Source organism: Rhinopithecus bieti, unplaced genomic scaffold, assembly GCF_001698545.2.
Source record: "Rhinopithecus bieti isolate Rb0 unplaced genomic scaffold, ASM169854v2 scaffold_13400, whole genome shotgun sequence".
NCBI classification, from domain to species: domain Eukaryota; kingdom Metazoa; phylum Chordata; class Mammalia; order Primates; family Cercopithecidae; genus Rhinopithecus; species Rhinopithecus bieti.
Genome location: NW_016807991.1, coordinates 4,348,539 through 4,366,090, shown reverse-complemented (window position 1 = coordinate 4,366,090; position 17,552 = coordinate 4,348,539). Strand labels below are relative to the sequence as shown.

General features: G+C 50.2%; 1 protein-coding gene and 1 long non-coding RNA gene across 3 annotated transcripts in view; both read left to right on the top strand.

Moving 5' to 3' along the window:
• SRP68 (signal recognition particle 68) overlaps positions 1-4,692 on the top strand; it is a 49,300-nt gene extending 44,608 nt beyond the window's left edge. The window contains exons 14-16 of one of the 2 annotated variants that reach the window (XM_017884728.1): positions 2,823-2,898; positions 3,333-3,388; positions 3,871-4,692. In XM_017884728.1, coding sequence (XP_017740217.1) covers positions 2,823-2,898; positions 3,333-3,388; positions 3,871-4,098 — 360 coding nt within the window. In that variant the 3' untranslated portion in view covers positions 4,099-4,692. The remainder of the gene's footprint in view (positions 1-2,822; positions 2,899-3,332; positions 3,389-3,870) is intronic. The other variant, XM_017884729.1, reaches the window with a different exon arrangement.
• A 1,405-nt stretch (positions 4,693-6,097) lies between these two features.
• Positions 6,098-9,074, top strand: LOC108537372 (uncharacterized). The gene is made up of 3 exons (XR_001887775.1): positions 6,098-7,271; positions 7,708-7,763; positions 8,248-9,074. It is a non-coding gene; the product is annotated as an uncharacterized LOC108537372 (long non-coding RNA).
• The last annotated feature ends 8,478 nt before the right edge of the window (positions 9,075-17,552 follow it).

Here is a 17,552-nt window from a genome sequence, read left to right as displayed (position 1 = left end):
ACAACAGCTGGGCTCCACCTCAGGCTGGTCCTCCCTCGCTGCCCATGGGACCTGGTATGGCCCTGACTGCCCAGGAGCTGCAGGCTGTGTCACTCATGGCTGTGCTCCAGCCCTGAGGAGGATTTAGGTATGAAGAAGGGAAGGCATTTTTCTGATATAAAAGAAACAAAAACCACCACAGGAAAACCTGAAGTATTGCTCTCAGACTTGACTACATGTTGAAATCTCTTAGGAAGATTGTTTTCAAGGTAGATGTCTGGGTCGCACCCCAGAGATTGCGGTTCTCATCAGTGTGAGGGGTCTGAAGTGGGCATTGGGACTTTGAAAGGCCCTAGTGATTGTGACGTGCAACGAAGTGAGAAGCACCAGTGAAGCCGTCCTGCAGGGCCTGTGCGAGAGCAGCAGCGGCAGCGGGGCCTGGCCAGGAATGCAGCCTGTCCCCTCCCACCTGGAACCTTCTGCTTGTTTTTTTTTCTTTCTTTCTTTCTTTCTCTCTTTTGACAGGGTCTCACCGTCACCCAGGCTGGAATGCAGTGGCACCATCATAGCTCACTGCAGCCTTGAACTCCCCAGCTCAAGTTACCCTCCCACCTCAGCCTCCTGAGTAGCTGGGACTACAGACATGAGCCACCATGCCAGGCCAATCTTTATTTTTTGTAGAGATTGGGGGGGGGGGGTCTCATTATGTTGCCCAGGCAGGTCTTGAACTCCTGTCCTTAAGCAGTCCTCCTGCCTCTGCTTCCCAAAACCTTGGGATTGGAGGCATGAGCCACCATGCTGGCCAGTATCTGCATTTTAACAAAATCCCCAGGCCATTTGGGGGTCCATTAAAGCTAAGGAAATGCTTGATCTGAAGAACAGCCCCAGGGCCGGGCGCGGTGGCTCACGCCTATAATCCCAGCAGTTTGGGAAGCTGAGGTGGGCAGATCACTTAAGGTAAGGAATTCGAGACCAGCCTGGGCAACATGGCGAAACGCTGTGTCTACAAAAATACAAAACATTAGCCAGGTGTGGTGGTGCACACCTGTAATCCCAGCTACTCGGGAAGCTGAGGCAGAAGAATCACTTGAACCTGGGAGGCAGAGGTTGCAGTGAGCCGAGATCATGCCACTGCACTCCAGCCTAAGTGACAAAGCAAGACTCCATCTCAAAATAAATAAACAAAGCGCAGCCGTGGAAGGCTTGCTTTGCTTTACTTTTTTTTTTTTTTTTTTTTTGGGGGGGGTCTCCCTCTGTCCCCCAAACGGGGGGGCAGGGGCCGGGTCTCCGCCCACTCCAAGCTCTGCCTCCCGGGTTCACGCCATTCTCCTGCCTCAGCCTCCCGAGTAGCTGGGACTACAGGCGCCCGCCACCTCGCCCGGCTAGTTTTTGTATTTTTAGTAGAGATGGGGTTTCACCGTGTTAGCCAGGATGGTCTCGATCTCCTGACCTCGTGATCCACCCGTCTCGGCCTCCCAAAGTGCTGGGATTACAGGCTTGAGCCACCGCGCCCGGCCTTTTTTTTTTTTTTTTTTTAAGATGGAGGATCGCTCTGTCTACCAGGCTAGAGTGCAGTGGCACGATCTCGGCTCACTGCAACTTCTGCCTCCCAGGTTCAAGCGATTCTCTTATCTCAGCCTCCCAAGTAGCTGGGACTATAGACATGTGCCACCAACCCCGGCTAATTTTTGTATTTTTAGTAGAGACAGTTTCACCATGTTGGCCAGGCTGGTCTCAAACTCCTGACCTCAAGTGATCCTCTGACCTCAGCCTCCCAAAGTGCTAGGATTACAGGCGTGAGCCACCATGCCTGGCGCTTTACTGATTATTGAATGACGACTAGCTTCTTAAGCTTGTGGCCTACTGTGATGATATAGAACTTGTTGCAACATCAGCCGGTCTAAGGAATCCATGTATATTTGACAAGTAGAGACCATTTAGAAAAGCAAGCACAGGTTCCTGTTGTTGATGGGGTCATGCCAGCGTAGGAGCTGCTGGATCCTGTGCAAGCTCAGAGGGGTGGAGAAGAGCTCTCTACCTTCAGAGAGCTTGTAGTTTTGTTGTAGCCACAGACTGGCATGCAGGAGCCCACCTATGGATGCAGAAGAAGTAAAAGAGACCCCATGCAAAGGCAGAGTTAGGAAAGAGCAGAGGGATGTGGGCAGGTGGGGTGACGGGCGTGGCAGCGTCACCACCGTGGAATATCATCTTGGGACACGGTGCAAACCAGTGTGGCCCTGATTTCATGTGCTGAATTGCTTTGTGGGGAAGTGTCAGAGAATGGAGGTGGGAAGGGTTCTGTGGTATCCAGACCTTCTCGGGTCATTCCCAATATGCCAAGCAACAGACTGAGGCCGGGAAAATTCATCGCCCTCGCTGAAGCAGTGGGATGTAATGACGAAGGCCCTTGAGCCAGATGGCACAGCCCTTTACCCCAGCCCGCTGCCACTTGGGGCATGGCCGGCACATTGCCTAACCTCTCCATGCTTCCGTTTTCTCATCTGTAAAATGGGAGTGCAAACTGCCTCAGGATTATTGAGAAGGTTAAGCTAGTGATTATGTAACCTGCTTAGAATAATGCCTGGCACACTGTTTTAGTGTATGATAAATTTATTAATATTATCAACATCATCTTTATTTCCAGGCATTATTACTTAAGCCGTGGCATAGCTTTTCCCATTTAAAACAGACTAGCATTTTAGTTTTGTTTTGTTCTAATAGGGAGAACCATTTAGAAAGTCTAAAGTCCTATGAAAATACCAGTGGGGTCGCTTAACTCAGGTTAGGTTGGTGTGCTCTGACCTGGCCCTGACTCGGGAGTACACGTTTTCTGAATCTTACAGGACCTACCTGACGTGCAAGAGCTCATCACTCAAGTGCGGTCGGAGAAGTGCTCCCTGCAGGCCGCAGCCATCCTTGGTGAGCCCCTGCCTGGCCTTTGTATCCCCAGACTTTCCTTCCTGCCACTCCCCTTCTCTCCCACACCCCACACTACTGTTTTAAGGTTGAAAGGGTTGTCTCGGTTCATCTGTAAGAGGTTTCTTTTCCTGGCCTTTACTTGTGCCAGCTGGGCATCAGATCGTGCAGAAGCATTTCGAGATGCACTGTTACACTGGCCCTTCTCCCTGTTACTGTCCTCATGCAACTGTGCTGGCTTCACTGGGCCGACAGCATTGGATCTGGGATTGATCTGTTTATCTCCACCACTTCTCAGCGGGAGACAGGACTGGCTTCCCCATGTACTGGCTCCTTTTGCTTTTGGGATGTAGGGGCCACCTGTGTGATAGGCCTCATTTGTGAGTAGTGTGCTATTATAAATCATTGTTCTTACTGAATCCCTATGAAACTTTCAGATGGAAGCGATGCTCATCAAACAGAGACCTCCTCTTCCCAAGTCAAGGACAATAAGGTAAGTCTGGGCTGTAGTTTTGAGGATTACAAAGCAGGATTAGTAACAAACTAGAAATACATGCTCATTGTAGAGCAGTGGACCCTAAATTTCTAAGGAAACCCCACCTCCCTCCCTTCTCTTACCCAACCTCAACGCTTCCTGCATAAAGCTTCCTAGATGTCAGATCATCCCCGGGAAGAGGGTTGAGGAACCTGTACCTGTACAGAGTAGCACCCGTGGGTAGGAGCTCTAACTCGTAACATGGCCAGCAGACCTGTACCCCAGTCCTAGCCTGCCCCTCTCTTAGCCTCTCTGGGTTTCAGTGACTCTGACTGCAAGACAGGGATGTGGTAGCCCCTCCTCGTAGGAGGCTGTCAGGATTGAGTGATTGAGTGAGATGGCGCCTGTAAAGCTCTGAACCAGGCAGTCGGCACTGAGGAAATGTTCACCAAGGGTGTTCTGTGACGGATGCCTACATACGTCTCTGATTTGACTTCCAGCCTCTGGTTGAACGGTTTGAGACATTCTGCCTGGACCCTTCCCTTGTCACCAAGCAAGCCAACCTTGTGCACTTCCCACCAGGCTTCCAGCCCATCCCTTGCAAGCCTTTGTTCTTTGACCTGGCCCTCAACCATGTGGCTTTCCCACCCCTTGAGGACAAGTTGGAACAGAAGACCAAGAGTGGCCTCACTGGATACATCAAGGGCATCTTTGGATTCAGGAGCTAACCAGGCTCTTCCTCAGGGGTGGGGAGATTCTGACTCTTAATCTGTATTGTGAGAAAATCCCAGCAAGTTCCATGATATTAAATCCAGGTCTGCGTTGGCCCGGGGCAAGAGTTTAACATCTTCGGCCCTGCATTCCTGCATCTTGTGTTTGTACACATTTTAAGCAGTGTGTTAGGAGAGCACCCTGTCGTCTTCTGGTAAATGTGTGCGGGGTCATCCTGTCTCCTGTGCCTCCTGGGAGAGGGGCCGCTGCTGTCTGGTGCCCTGTGAGCTGTGGTTGCCTTTGGTCAGTGATGCGTTCAGGAGGCCACACCAGGCACAGATGGGGCCTTGAAATGCTTTGTCATGCTTCTTCAGTACCATGGATTTGAAATGAACTCATCCTTGCTGTGAGCATCCAGGATCCCTTGAAAAGTTTATCTATGACTATGAAACTGGCAACGTCACCCCAGAATTACGGTCAGCCTTATTCCCCTTCACCTCCCAGTGAAGGCTAAGAAGTTTCAGACAAGCAGAGAGCTCTATTTTAGAAGAAATATGTTACACTCAGAAATGATGAAACCAAATCTTATATTAAAAGGCAAAGATGATGGAGACTGTGCCCATTTCTTATGTGCTCTCTCTCATGTCCAGTCCCTGTTCTCTCCTCGGGAGCCTGGTTGTGTGAACCCAGTGAGGTCAAGTGTAACCTGACTTACCAGCAACTAGGTGTGGCTGATGCCAGATACAGATGTTAGAGGCACTATTTTCAGGAGTTCCCAATGTGTAATTTTTTGATGCCATTACATTTTAATCCCCTTCTTTACTCCCCTTTTTTTCTTAGTCATCCCTTTTCACTTCTATTAAAACATCAATAATAGAAGTCACAAAACAATGTAAGAAAGCAAGGAATAAAAGTGATTTAAACATGTACCTGACACTTATGATTCCCTTTGGAAATCAAAACTCACCTGTCACATAGGAAAGAAAATTCACCACGAGAAATGTTGGCTTAGTTGTTTTCAGTTTTGAGCAAATTCGATGGCTGGAAGAAAAGGCTGACTGGTTAAAATCTGAGAGCATGGTTTCAGGATGGCATTGTAACTCCGCCAGGGCTCTCTTTGCCCGCTGCCCAGATGGAGCTGATTCATCGAAACAGGAATTGTAATAGAAAGTTTAATTCACACAGAGCCGGCTAAACAGGAGACTGGAGTTTGTTACTACTCAAATTGGTCTCCCTGAAAATTCAGAGACTGGGAATTTTAAGGATAATTTGATGGGTAGGGGTCTGGAAGTGGGAAGTGCTGATTGGTCAGGTTGGAGATGAGGTCATAGGGAGTTGGAGATGAGGTCATAGGGAGTTGGAGATGAAGTCATAGGGAGTTGAAGCTGGCCTCTTGTGCTGAGTTGGTTTCATGGGTGAGGGCCACAAGACCAGATGAGCCAGTCTGGATGGATGGTGCCAGCTGATCCATAGAGTGCAGGGTCTGAAAATATCTCAAGCACCATTCTTAGGTTTTACAACAGTGATGTCATCCCTAGGAGCAACTGGGAAGGTTCAGAATCTTGTGGCCTCTGGCTGCATGACTCCTAAACCATAATTTCAATTCTCGTGGCTAATTTGTTAGTCCTGCAAAGGCAGTCTGGTCCCCAGGCAAGAAGGAGGTTTATTTCCGGAAAGTGCTGTTACCATCTTTGTTTCAAAGTTAAACAGTTAAACTGTAAGCTTCTCCCAAAGTTAGTTCAGCTTATTCCCAGGAACGAACAAGGACAGCTTGGAGATTAGAAGCAAGATAGAGGCCGGGCGCGGTGGCTCACACCTTTAATCCCAGCACTTTGGGAGGCCGAGGCGGGCGAATCACAAGGTCAGGAGATCGAGACTGTCCTGGCTAACTTGGTGAAACCCTGTCTCTACTAAAAAATACAAAAAATTAGCCGGGCAGGGTGGTGGGCGCCTGTAGTCCCAGCTACTCGNGACAGTTTCACCATGTTGGCCAGGCTGGTCTCAAACTCCTGACCTCAAGTGATCCTCTGACCTCAGCCTCCCAAAGTGCTAGGATTACAGGCGTGAGCCACCATGCCTGGCGCTTTACTGATTATTGAATGACGACTAGCTTCTTAAGCTTGTGGCCTACTGTGATGATATAGAACTTGTTGCAACATCAGCCGGTCTAAGGAATCCATGTATATTTGACAAGTAGAGACCATTTAGAAAAGCAAGCACAGGTTCCTGTTGTTGATGGGGTCATGCCAGCGTAGGAGCTGCTGGATCCTGTGCAAGCTCAGAGGGGTGGAGAAGAGCTCTCTACCTTCAGAGAGCTTGTAGTTTTGTTGTAGCCACAGACTGGCATGCAGGAGCCCACCTATGGATGCAGAAGAAGTAAAAGAGACCCCATGCAAAGGCAGAGTTAGGAAAGAGCAGAGGGATGTGGGCAGGTGGGGGTGACGGGCGTGGCAGCGTCACCACCGTGGAATATCATCTTGGGACACGGTGCAAACCAGTGTGGCCCTGATTTCATGTGCTGAATTGCTTTGTGGGGGAAGTGTCAGAGAATGGAGGTGGGAAGGGTTCTGTGGTATCCAGACCTTCTCGGGTCATTCCCAATATGCCAAGCAACAGACTGAGGCCGGGAAAATTCATCGCCCTCGCTGAAGCAGTGGGATGTAATGACGAAGGCCCTTGAGCCAGATGGCACAGCCCTTTACCCCAGCCCGCTGCCACTTGGGGGCATGGCCGGCACATTGCCTAACCTCTCCATGCTTCCGTTTTCTCATCTGTAAAATGGGAGTGCAAACTGCCTCAGGATTATTGAGAAGGTTAAGCTAGTGATTATGTAACCTGCTTAGAATAATGCCTGGCACACTGTTTTAGTGTATGATAAATTTATTAATATTATCAACATCATCTTTATTTCCAGGCATTATTACTTAAGCCGTGGCATAGCTTTTCCCATTTAAAACAGACTAGCATTTTTAGTTTTGTTTTGTTCTAATAGGGAGAACCATTTAGAAAGTCTAAAGTCCTATGAAAATACCAGTGGGGTCGCTTAACTCAGGTTAGGTTGGTGTGCTCTGACCTGGCCCTGACTCGGGAGTACACGTTTTCTGAATCTTACAGGACCTACCTGACGTGCAAGAGCTCATCACTCAAGTGCGGTCGGAGAAGTGCTCCCTGCAGGCCGCAGCCATCCTTGGTGAGCCCCCTGCCTGGCCTTTGTATCCCCAGACTTTCCTTCCTGCCACTCCCCTTCTCTCCCACACCCCACACTACTGTTTTAAGGTTGAAAGGGTTGTCTCGGTTCATCTGTAAGAGGTTTCTTTTTCCTGGCCTTTACTTGTGCCAGCTGGGCATCAGATCGTGCAGAAGCATTTCGAGATGCACTGTTACACTGGCCCTTCTCCCTGTTACTGTCCTCATGCAACTGTGCTGGCTTCACTGGGCCGACAGCATTGGATCTGGGATTGATCTGTTTATCTCCACCACTTCTCAGCGGGAGACAGGACTGGCTTCCCCATGTACTGGCTCCTTTTGCTTTTGGGATGTAGGGGCCACCTGTGTGATAGGCCTCATTTGTGAGTAGTGTGCTATTATAAATCATTGTTCTTACTGAATCCCTATGAAACTTTCAGATGGAAGCGATGCTCATCAAACAGAGACCTCCTCTTCCCAAGTCAAGGACAATAAGGTAAGTCTGGGCTGTAGTTTTTGAGGATTACAAAGCAGGATTAGTAACAAACTAGAAATACATGCTCATTGTAGAGCAGTGGACCCTAAATTTCTAAGGAAACCCCCACCTCCCTCCCTTCTCTTACCCAACCTCAACGCTTCCTGCATAAAGCTTCCTAGATGTCAGATCATCCCCGGGAAGAGGGTTGAGGAACCTGTACCTGTACAGAGTAGCACCCGTGGGTAGGAGCTCTAACTCGTAACATGGCCAGCAGACCTGTACCCCAGTCCTAGCCTGCCCCTCTCTTAGCCTCTCTGGGTTTCAGTGACTCTGACTGCAAGACAGGGATGTGGTAGCCCCTCCTCGTAGGAGGCTGTCAGGATTGAGTGATTGAGTGAGATGGCGCCTGTAAAGCTCTGAACCAGGCAGTCGGCACTGAGGAAATGTTCACCAAGGGTGTTCTGTGACGGATGCCTACATACGTCTCTGATTTGACTTCCAGCCTCTGGTTGAACGGTTTGAGACATTCTGCCTGGACCCTTCCCTTGTCACCAAGCAAGCCAACCTTGTGCACTTCCCACCAGGCTTCCAGCCCATCCCTTGCAAGCCTTTGTTCTTTGACCTGGCCCTCAACCATGTGGCTTTCCCACCCCTTGAGGACAAGTTGGAACAGAAGACCAAGAGTGGCCTCACTGGATACATCAAGGGCATCTTTGGATTCAGGAGCTAACCAGGCTCTTCCTCAGGGGTGGGGGAGATTCTGACTCTTAATCTGTATTGTGAGAAAATCCCAGCAAGTTCCATGATATTAAATCCAGGTCTGCGTTGGCCCGGGGCAAGAGTTTAACATCTTCGGCCCTGCATTCCTGCATCTTGTGTTTGTACACATTTTTAAGCAGTGTGTTAGGAGAGCACCCTGTCGTCTTCTGGTAAATGTGTGCGGGGTCATCCTGTCTCCTGTGCCTCCTGGGAGAGGGGCCGCTGCTGTCTGGTGCCCTGTGAGCTGTGGTTGCCTTTGGTCAGTGATGCGTTCAGGAGGCCACACCAGGCACAGATGGGGCCTTGAAATGCTTTGTCATGCTTCTTCAGTACCATGGATTTGAAATGAACTCATCCTTGCTGTGAGCATCCAGGATCCCTTGAAAAGTTTATCTATGACTATGAAACTGGCAACGTCACCCCAGAATTACGGTCAGCCTTATTCCCCTTCACCTCCCAGTGAAGGCTAAGAAGTTTCAGACAAGCAGAGAGCTCTATTTTTAGAAGAAATATGTTACACTCAGAAATGATGAAACCAAATCTTATATTAAAAGGCAAAGATGATGGAGACTGTGCCCATTTCTTATGTGCTCTCTCTCATGTCCAGTCCCTGTTCTCTCCTCGGGAGCCTGGTTGTGTGAACCCAGTGAGGTCAAGTGTAACCTGACTTACCAGCAACTAGGTGTGGCTGATGCCAGATACAGATGTTAGAGGCACTATTTTTCAGGAGTTCCCAATGTGTAATTTTTTGATGCCATTACATTTTAATCCCCTTCTTTACTCCCCTTTTTTTCTTAGTCATCCCTTTTCACTTCTATTAAAACATCAATAATAGAAGTCACAAAAACAATGTAAGAAAGCAAGGAATAAAAGTGATTTAAACATGTACCTGACACTTATGATTCCCTTTGGAAATCAAAACTCACCTGTCACATAGGAAAGAAAATTCACCACGAGAAATGTTGGCTTAGTTGTTTTCAGTTTTTGAGCAAATTCGATGGCTGGAAGAAAAGGCTGACTGGTTAAAAATCTGAGAGCATGGTTTCAGGATGGCATTGTAACTCCGCCAGGGCTCTCTTTGCCCGCTGCCCAGATGGAGCTGATTCATCGAAACAGGAATTGTAATAGAAAGTTTAATTCACACAGAGCCGGCTAAACAGGAGACTGGAGTTTGTTACTACTCAAATTGGTCTCCCTGAAAATTCAGAGACTGGGAATTTTAAGGATAATTTGATGGGTAGGGGGTCTGGAAGTGGGAAGTGCTGATTGGTCAGGTTGGAGATGAGGTCATAGGGAGTTGGAGATGAGGTCATAGGGAGTTGGAGATGAAGTCATAGGGAGTTGAAGCTGGCCTCTTGTGCTGAGTTGGTTTCATGGGTGAGGGCCACAAGACCAGATGAGCCAGTCTGGATGGATGGTGCCAGCTGATCCATAGAGTGCAGGGTCTGAAAAATATCTCAAGCACCATTCTTAGGTTTTACAACAGTGATGTCATCCCTAGGAGCAACTGGGAAGGTTCAGAATCTTGTGGCCTCTGGCTGCATGACTCCTAAACCATAATTTCAATTCTCGTGGCTAATTTGTTAGTCCTGCAAAGGCAGTCTGGTCCCCAGGCAAGAAGGAGGTTTATTTCCGGAAAGTGCTGTTACCATCTTTGTTTCAAAGTTAAACAGTTAAACTGTAAGCTTCTCCCAAAGTTAGTTCAGCTTATTCCCAGGAACGAACAAGGACAGCTTGGAGATTAGAAGCAAGATAGAGGCCGGGCGCGGTGGCTCACACCTTTAATCCCAGCACTTTGGGAGGCCGAGGCGGGCGAATCACAAGGTCAGGAGATCGAGACTGTCCTGGCTAACTTGGTGAAACCCTGTCTCTACTAAAAAATACAAAAAATTAGCCGGGCAGGGTGGTGGGCGCCTGTAGTCCCAGCTACTCGGGAGGCTGAGGCAGGAGAATGGCGTGAACCGGGAGGCGGAGCTTGCAGTGAGCCGAGATCGCACCACTGCACTCCAGCCTGGGCGACATCTCAAAAAAAAAAAAAAAAAAAAAAAAAAAAAGCAAGATGGAGTGGGTTAGGCCAGACCTTTTGCACTCTAATAATCTCACCATTAGAATTTTTGAAAAGGTGGTTTTGGAATGCCACTGTGGGCTTGGCTGTGCCTCTTGTTTTCCCAGTAAGTTGCAGGGAGGGAAGGCTAAGAGCTAGAAAGGATGGTGAGACACAAACCAGACTTCTTGTTAGAATTGGGTGGTGGCTTGGAACCTTGAGATGCTCGAAGAGGGGCCTTAACCCCTGGGATTTGTTTTGGGTTGGAGAGCCTCAGGAAGCTGGGGTTTTTCTAATTGAAAGTTTCATCATCTATGCCATATAAATTTAGGACTATCCTCACCCCTCCTGAAAATACAGCACAGATAGGCTGGACACAGTGGCTTAACGCTTCTAATCCCAGCACTTTGGGATACTGAGGCAGGCAGATCACTTGAGGCCAGAAGTTCGAGACCAGCCTGGGCAACATGGCAAGACCTTGTCTCTACCAAAAAAAAAAAATTTGTTTAAAGAAAAATATATATAGCACAGATGATTGGTCTCAGGTCCTTGTCCCTTCATGTCCTCATCCTCCTCTCAGGGTCATCTGCCAAGATTCTGCACCTCCCTTGTCTTGTCTCTGTGCTGACAGCCGCGCTGTCCTCCAGCTCCAAGAACCCAGTTCCGGCCGGGCGCGGTGGCTCAAGCCTGTAATCCCAGCACTTTGGGAGGCCGAGACGGGCGGATCATGAGGTCAGGAGATCGAGACCATCCTGGCTAACACGGTGAAACCCCGTCTCTACTAAAAAAAAAAAAATACAAAAAACTAGCCGGGCGAGGTGGTGGGCGCCTGTAGTCCCAGCTACTCAGGAGGCTGAGGCAGGAGAATGGCGTAAACCCAGGAAGCGGAGCTTGCAGTGAGCTGAGATCTGGCCACTGCACTCCAGCCCGGGCGACAGAGCGAGACTCCGTCTCAAAAAAAAAAAAACAAAAAAAACCCAGTTCCAGGCCCTGCTGTGCAGCAGTCTCAGGCCTGCCTCAGGCCGTTGCCTGCAGCATCGTGAGGGGGACGGGCATGGGGAACCGCTCATCCTCCTGGAAGATGTCCCTTTGTCCTGCCCACAGCCCTCCCAGCCTCTCCCACTACAGTACTGGCCTCAGTGGCGACCCAGGACCTATAAACTAGGGATGGAGGCGAATCCTGACTGCACCTTTTCTTCTCAGGTTGCCTAATGCTTTGTCTCGCGGCCACACTACAAATTCCATTCCTCTCAGTGCTCCTTCCAGGCGCTCTGAGCAGCATTGGCTGTTACCGGCCAGTGATGCTGTTTAGTGTTAAAAGCAGGTGTTTACATAAGAAGACAGATCTGGCATGGCCAAGGTCTCTGGCGAGCTTGCACATCCCTTCACGTGGGACTCTTGGACATTAAGCAGGCTGTGTCATGGGGGACAGAGCGCCAGATGCAGGACCCCCTCCTGTCCTCAGGCCCTGGGAAGCGGCTCTGCCTCTGATGGGAGCAGGTTTCAAGCAGGTCCTTACTGCCCCTGTACCCTGCAGGCTGTTCGCTAGGGGTTTTCACAGAAAGACACTTCGGAGGCCGCTCAGTCCTGCCTTCCCGTGGAGCAGGACATGCAGTTGAGGCCCCGTGGGCTGCGAATGGGTCTCTTCCAAGTGGGTGTTCCATGTTGTGCTGGCTCCAGTCCCTCCTCCAGGATGGACTCTGGTGCTGTCAGCAAGCTCTGAACCTAGAGGAGGCTTCTGTCTCCAACATCAAGAGAGAACGAAGAGACCTCAATTCAGTCTCCTTATCCTTTTATTTATTTATTTAGAGACAGAATCTCGCTCTGTTGCCCAGGCTGGAGTGCAGTGGCACGATCTCAGCTCACTGCAGCCTCTGCCTCCCGGGTTCAAGCTATTCTCCTGCCTCAATCTCCCAAGTAGCTGGGACTACAGGTGCATGCCATCATGCCCAGCTAATATTTGTATTTTTAGTAGAAGTGGAGTTTCACTGTGTTGGGCAGGCTGTTCTCGAACTCCCGGCCTCAAGTGTTCCACCTGCCTCGACCTCCCAAAGTGCTAGGATTACAGGAGTGAGCCACTGCGCCTGGCCCAGTCTCATACTTTTAAAGCCTGCCCAAGGTCTGCTGTGGCTGTGATCATGGTTTCTTTCCTTTTCTTTTCTCTTTTGTTTTTTTTTTTTTTTGAGACCGAGTCTTGCTCTGTCGCCCTGGCTGGAGTGCAGTGGTGCGATCTCGGCTCACTGCAAACTCTGCCTCCCATTCAAGTGATTCTCATGCCTCAGACTTCTGAGTAGCTGGGATTACAGGTGCCCACCACCATGCCCAGCCAATTTTTTGTATTTTTAGTAAGACAGGGTTTCACTATGTTGGCCAGGTTGGTCTCAAATGCCTGACCTCATGATCCACCCACCTCAGCCTCCCAAAGTGCTGGGATTACAGGCATGAGCCAACGCACCTGGCCCCTTTTTTTTTTTTTTTTTGAGATGGAGTCTCACACTGTCACCCTGGCTAGAGTGCAGTGGTGCGATCTTGGCTCACTGCAACCTCCGCCTCCCCTTCAAGTGATTCTCATGCCTCAGACTTCTGAGTAGCTGGGATTACAGGTGCCCACCAGCACGCCCAGCCAATTTTTTGTATTTTTAGTAAGACAGGGTTTCACTATGTTGGCCAGGTTGGTCTCAAATGCCTGACCTCGTGATCCACCCGCCTTGGCCTCCCAAAGTGCTGGGATTACAGGCGTGAGCCACCGTTCCCGGCCGAAGTGATCATGGTTTCTATTCTCTGTTCCAGGCAAGCCCTACCAGGCCTGCTGGGTGACGGTCAGGAGCGCGAGGTGGCTGAGGATGGCACTGGCCTTCGCTGCTGGGTCTCCTGTCCGTTCCTCTCTTCCCGAATGTTGTTTGGATGTGCTGTCTCCTCTCTGGTTTTACGTTAAATCAGTGAGAACTCTTGGATTCCCTGTTTGAAATGAAACAGTGCCTGGCTTGGTTCCGACTCCTTCCCCTGGTGGCAACCTGAGCCTGTCACCACGACTGTGAGGTGACAGCCTGTGATGACAACCCATAGCGGTCCTGGGCCATAGCGGGGACTTTCTTCCCAAAAGCAGAGGCAGAGGCCTCACCCCCCTAGGAGAGGAAGGCCGACGCCAGGGACTTTGAGGGTGGGACTGTGCTGTGTTCATTGTCATCGCTGTGGCAGTGCTAATTTTTCACATACGAGGTATCGGTCGTTAGTCACACACAAAAAAGCTAATTGATCACAGAATTCTAAACAGCACAATTCTGTCTGCAGCCTTGAAAAGCTTGGGACATTTAGAGGTCTAGGAAAATATCCAAAGATAGCAAAAATATGTGTTGGTTCTAATTTTTTGTTTGAAGACACTTGTTGCTGCGGAGGAGATGGAAAGCAGATTTAGCTGTAAAATTTATCGATGTTCCAAAGCAAAGAGAATAAATTGGAAATTGCCTGCATCCTGACAACACCAACTGGAAGAATCCAACCTGTTGTTCTGTTAGATGTTAGAGACACTTGGGAGCAGGATCTGGGAGGGGCTGTGGCTGGGGGCACCGCCCAGAGCCAGCTGGGGTGGCAGGCTGTGCAGGTTGCACAGAGTAGACAGGCCCTGGCCTCTGGGTACACCCTCTGCTCTAAGCACCATCTGGCACAGAGTGAGGGGCTCTACAAGCATCCACTAGAGGTATTATTATTATTATTATTATTCCGAGATGAGTTTCACTCTGTTGCCCACACTGGAGTGCAGTGGTGCAATCTCGGCTCACTGCAACCTCCGCCTCCCAGGTTCAAGCAATTCTTCTGCCTCAGCCTCCCAAGTAGCTGGGAATAGAGGTGTGTGACACCACGTGTGGCTAAATTTTTTTTAGTAGAGACAGGGTTTCACCATGTTGGTCAGGCTGGTCTCAAACTCCTGATCTCAAGTGATTCCACCTGCCTTGGCCTCCCAAAGTGCTGGGATTACAGGCATGAGCCACCTCACCTGGCCAATTTTTTGTATTTTTAGTAGAGACAGGGTTTCACCATGTTGGTCAGGCTGGTCTTGAACTCCTGACCTCAGGTGATCCACCCGCCTCAGCCTCCCTAAGTGCTAGGATTACAGGCTTGAGCCACCGCACCTGGCCTAGAGGTATTATTATTTGGTACAGACTAAAGAAAATAAACAGCCGGGCATGGTGGTGCATGCTTGTAGTCCCATCTACTTAGGAGGCTGAGGTGGGAGGATCACTGGAGCCCAGGAGGTCAAGGCTGCAGTGAGCTATAATCACACCACTCACCGAATTCCAGCCTGGGTGACAGAGTGAGACCCTACCTCAGAAAAAAAAAAAAAGTATCTCACATGACAAATACTGATGGAATATTTGTGAGGACCTTTTCAGACTGTTAGGGTACTCTGATCTGAGGCTGGTGGCCTGGCGTTTGGCTTGTGCTCCAGATTCCTGTATCACCTTAGCTCACTAGAGGCTATTATCTGCTGAGCCGCTCCGCACTGGTCCTGAGACCCATAGAGAACTTCTTCAAGGCAGTCAGGGTTTTCTTCTCCAGCCATCCCTTTGTGGTGGCAATTTTGTGTTGGGAATGGGAGCCTTGCTTGTCCATGGTCACTGCCCGCGCGGCAGATGGTTTTGTTTGCCTTCATTAACTGCAACTCTCTGTTCTCACGCACCACTCAGGGTTGTTTTTTTTTTTTTTTTTTTTTTTTTTTTATTGAGACGGAGTCTCGCTCTGGTCACCCTAGGCTGGAGTGCTGTGGCCGGATCTCAGCTCACTGGCAAAGGCTCCGCCTCCCGGGTTCACGCCATTCTCCTGTTCATGCCTCCTGAGTAGCTGGGACTACTAAGGCGGCCGCCACAGTCGCCCGCTAGTTTTTTGTAGTTTTTAGTAGAGACGGGGTTTCACCGTGTTAGCCAGGGATGGCTCGATCTTCCTGACCTCGTGATACCGCCCGTTCGGGCCTTCCCAGAGTGCTGGGATTACAGGCTTGAGCCCACCGCGCCCGGCACCACTCAGGGTTGAAGGAATCGGAATCCTCACCACTTGGAAAAGAACCACATCCTTTCTGCTAGGCCAAATTTCCCCTGGATCTTTTTTTTTTTTTTTGAGATGGAGTTTTGCTCTTGTTGCTGGAGTACAATGGCACGATCTTGGCTCACCACACCCTCTGCCTCCCGCGTTCAAGTGATTCTCCCGCCTTAGCCTCCTGAGTAGCTGGGATTACAGTCATGTGCCGCCATGCCCAGCTAATTTTTGTATTTTTAGTAGGGACGAGGTTTCACCATGTTGGACAGGCTGGTCTCAAACTCCTGACCTCAGGTGATCCGCAACCTCGGCCCTGCAAAGTGCTCCCCCAGGGATCTTCTGACCTAGCAATCCAGCTATGACGGGCAGGTACCTGGGCTGGTGAAAGCTGAGTAACGTTAGCTGCGGCTCATCTGTGGAATGGAGACGGGTGTGGCTGTGCAAAGGCCTGGCCAGGCAGTGCCTCCCATGCTGCCTGAGAAGAGGTGTGAGGCAGACAGAGCAGGTGCCCAGGTCCTCTGAGTTCGTGGATCCCTGCCCTGTGCTTACTAATCCATTGCCTCCGAGCACACTCCAGCTCCTGTACAAGGGCAGCTGTGTCTCAAAGTTGCTGGGAGGAGACAGTGAGGAGGTTCCCCCAAAACGTTCTGAACCCCAAGAGAGTGTGGGACTGCTGTACCCTGAGTCGATGGGCACACATAGCTGAGAGAGCCTTCCACTCAGCCAGACTGTGTCCTTGTCTTCTCCTTCTCAGGAAGTCTTCCTAAATCTATGCAATGCCATTCAGACAATAGTTTGGGTCTGATGAGCCGCTGTGTGTGCTGGGCAGTTTAACCTCCCCTTTCCAGCTTCCTGACAATAGAGACAAATCAGGCAGCTATGAGAACTGCTTGTTCCTTCGTTTTCGTGTTTGTCCGTTTGTTTTATAAACCTTTCTCTCCCTCTGACCAGTGAACAGTGCCAGATGCTACCAGCCCCCTGCTGCTGCAGTGCAGCCAGCAGAACGTTTTCTCAAGCGGCCACACGGGTCATTATCTTGGCATGGACAGTTAGCTGGCTGCCTCCATCAGACCTGCACTTCTCCAAAATAGGGCTGCAGGTCCCCAGACCTGGCTAGTAAGGATAGCTATTATCTTAAAGGTGGCAGAGAGGCCCAGAGCCCTTGGGTCTACCAGTTCCTGAGCAGGCCTGGCTGAGGTGCAGACTTCTGGAATGCAGGGATGGCTCATGCACCAGGTGGCTGCAGGGGCTGGGGAGTGGACTGCGCCAGCACCAGTCCTACAGCTGAACTGGGGCTGGTGCTGTGGGTCCCCTTCTCCCAGGGAAAAGGGCTGGTTCAGAGTGAGGGACAGATACCCTAAGGTAGCCTTGGTTTTGAGGATTCCAGGGGCTCCCTCTATGTTTTCTTGCCATTTAGTATGAGGAATTCTGCCTGCTCTCTTAACACACACAAGGCTTGGTTGTTTTCTGTTTTTTGGAGTTTTTGTAGTTGCCTCCTCTAAACCTTCCCTGTAAAAGTCCCAAAAGGAAGCACGAGCACCTGTTCCTCCCCACGCTTGTCCGGTTAGGCAAGCTGTGCTGCCTTTCGCTTCTCTCTAGGCTGACCTTGCCATTTCATTTCTTTTTATCAGACTTGCTAGGCAGACTCACAGCCCAAAGAGCCTCCTCCAGGTGGCCCTGCAGATTCCTGGGCCACGGCCTCTGCCCCCTAACCCCGTACCTGCAGACAATGAAAGGAGGCTGTTTCCTTGAACCCCCAGTCCGCCAGATTGTGCTCCTCTAGGCCCAGCTGGAGGAGGGCACCTCTGCTTTGCTCAGCGGGCCAAGGGAGTGAAGGGAAGAGGTCTTCACTCAACCTCGGTCCAAGGGTCTGGCAGCGGAGCTTTTGTACAAACAGGGCAATTTCCTGAGACAGCAAAGCCTCGCCTCATCAGGAACACATGGGCGCCTGGCAGCTTACGGCTCCTGGGGCA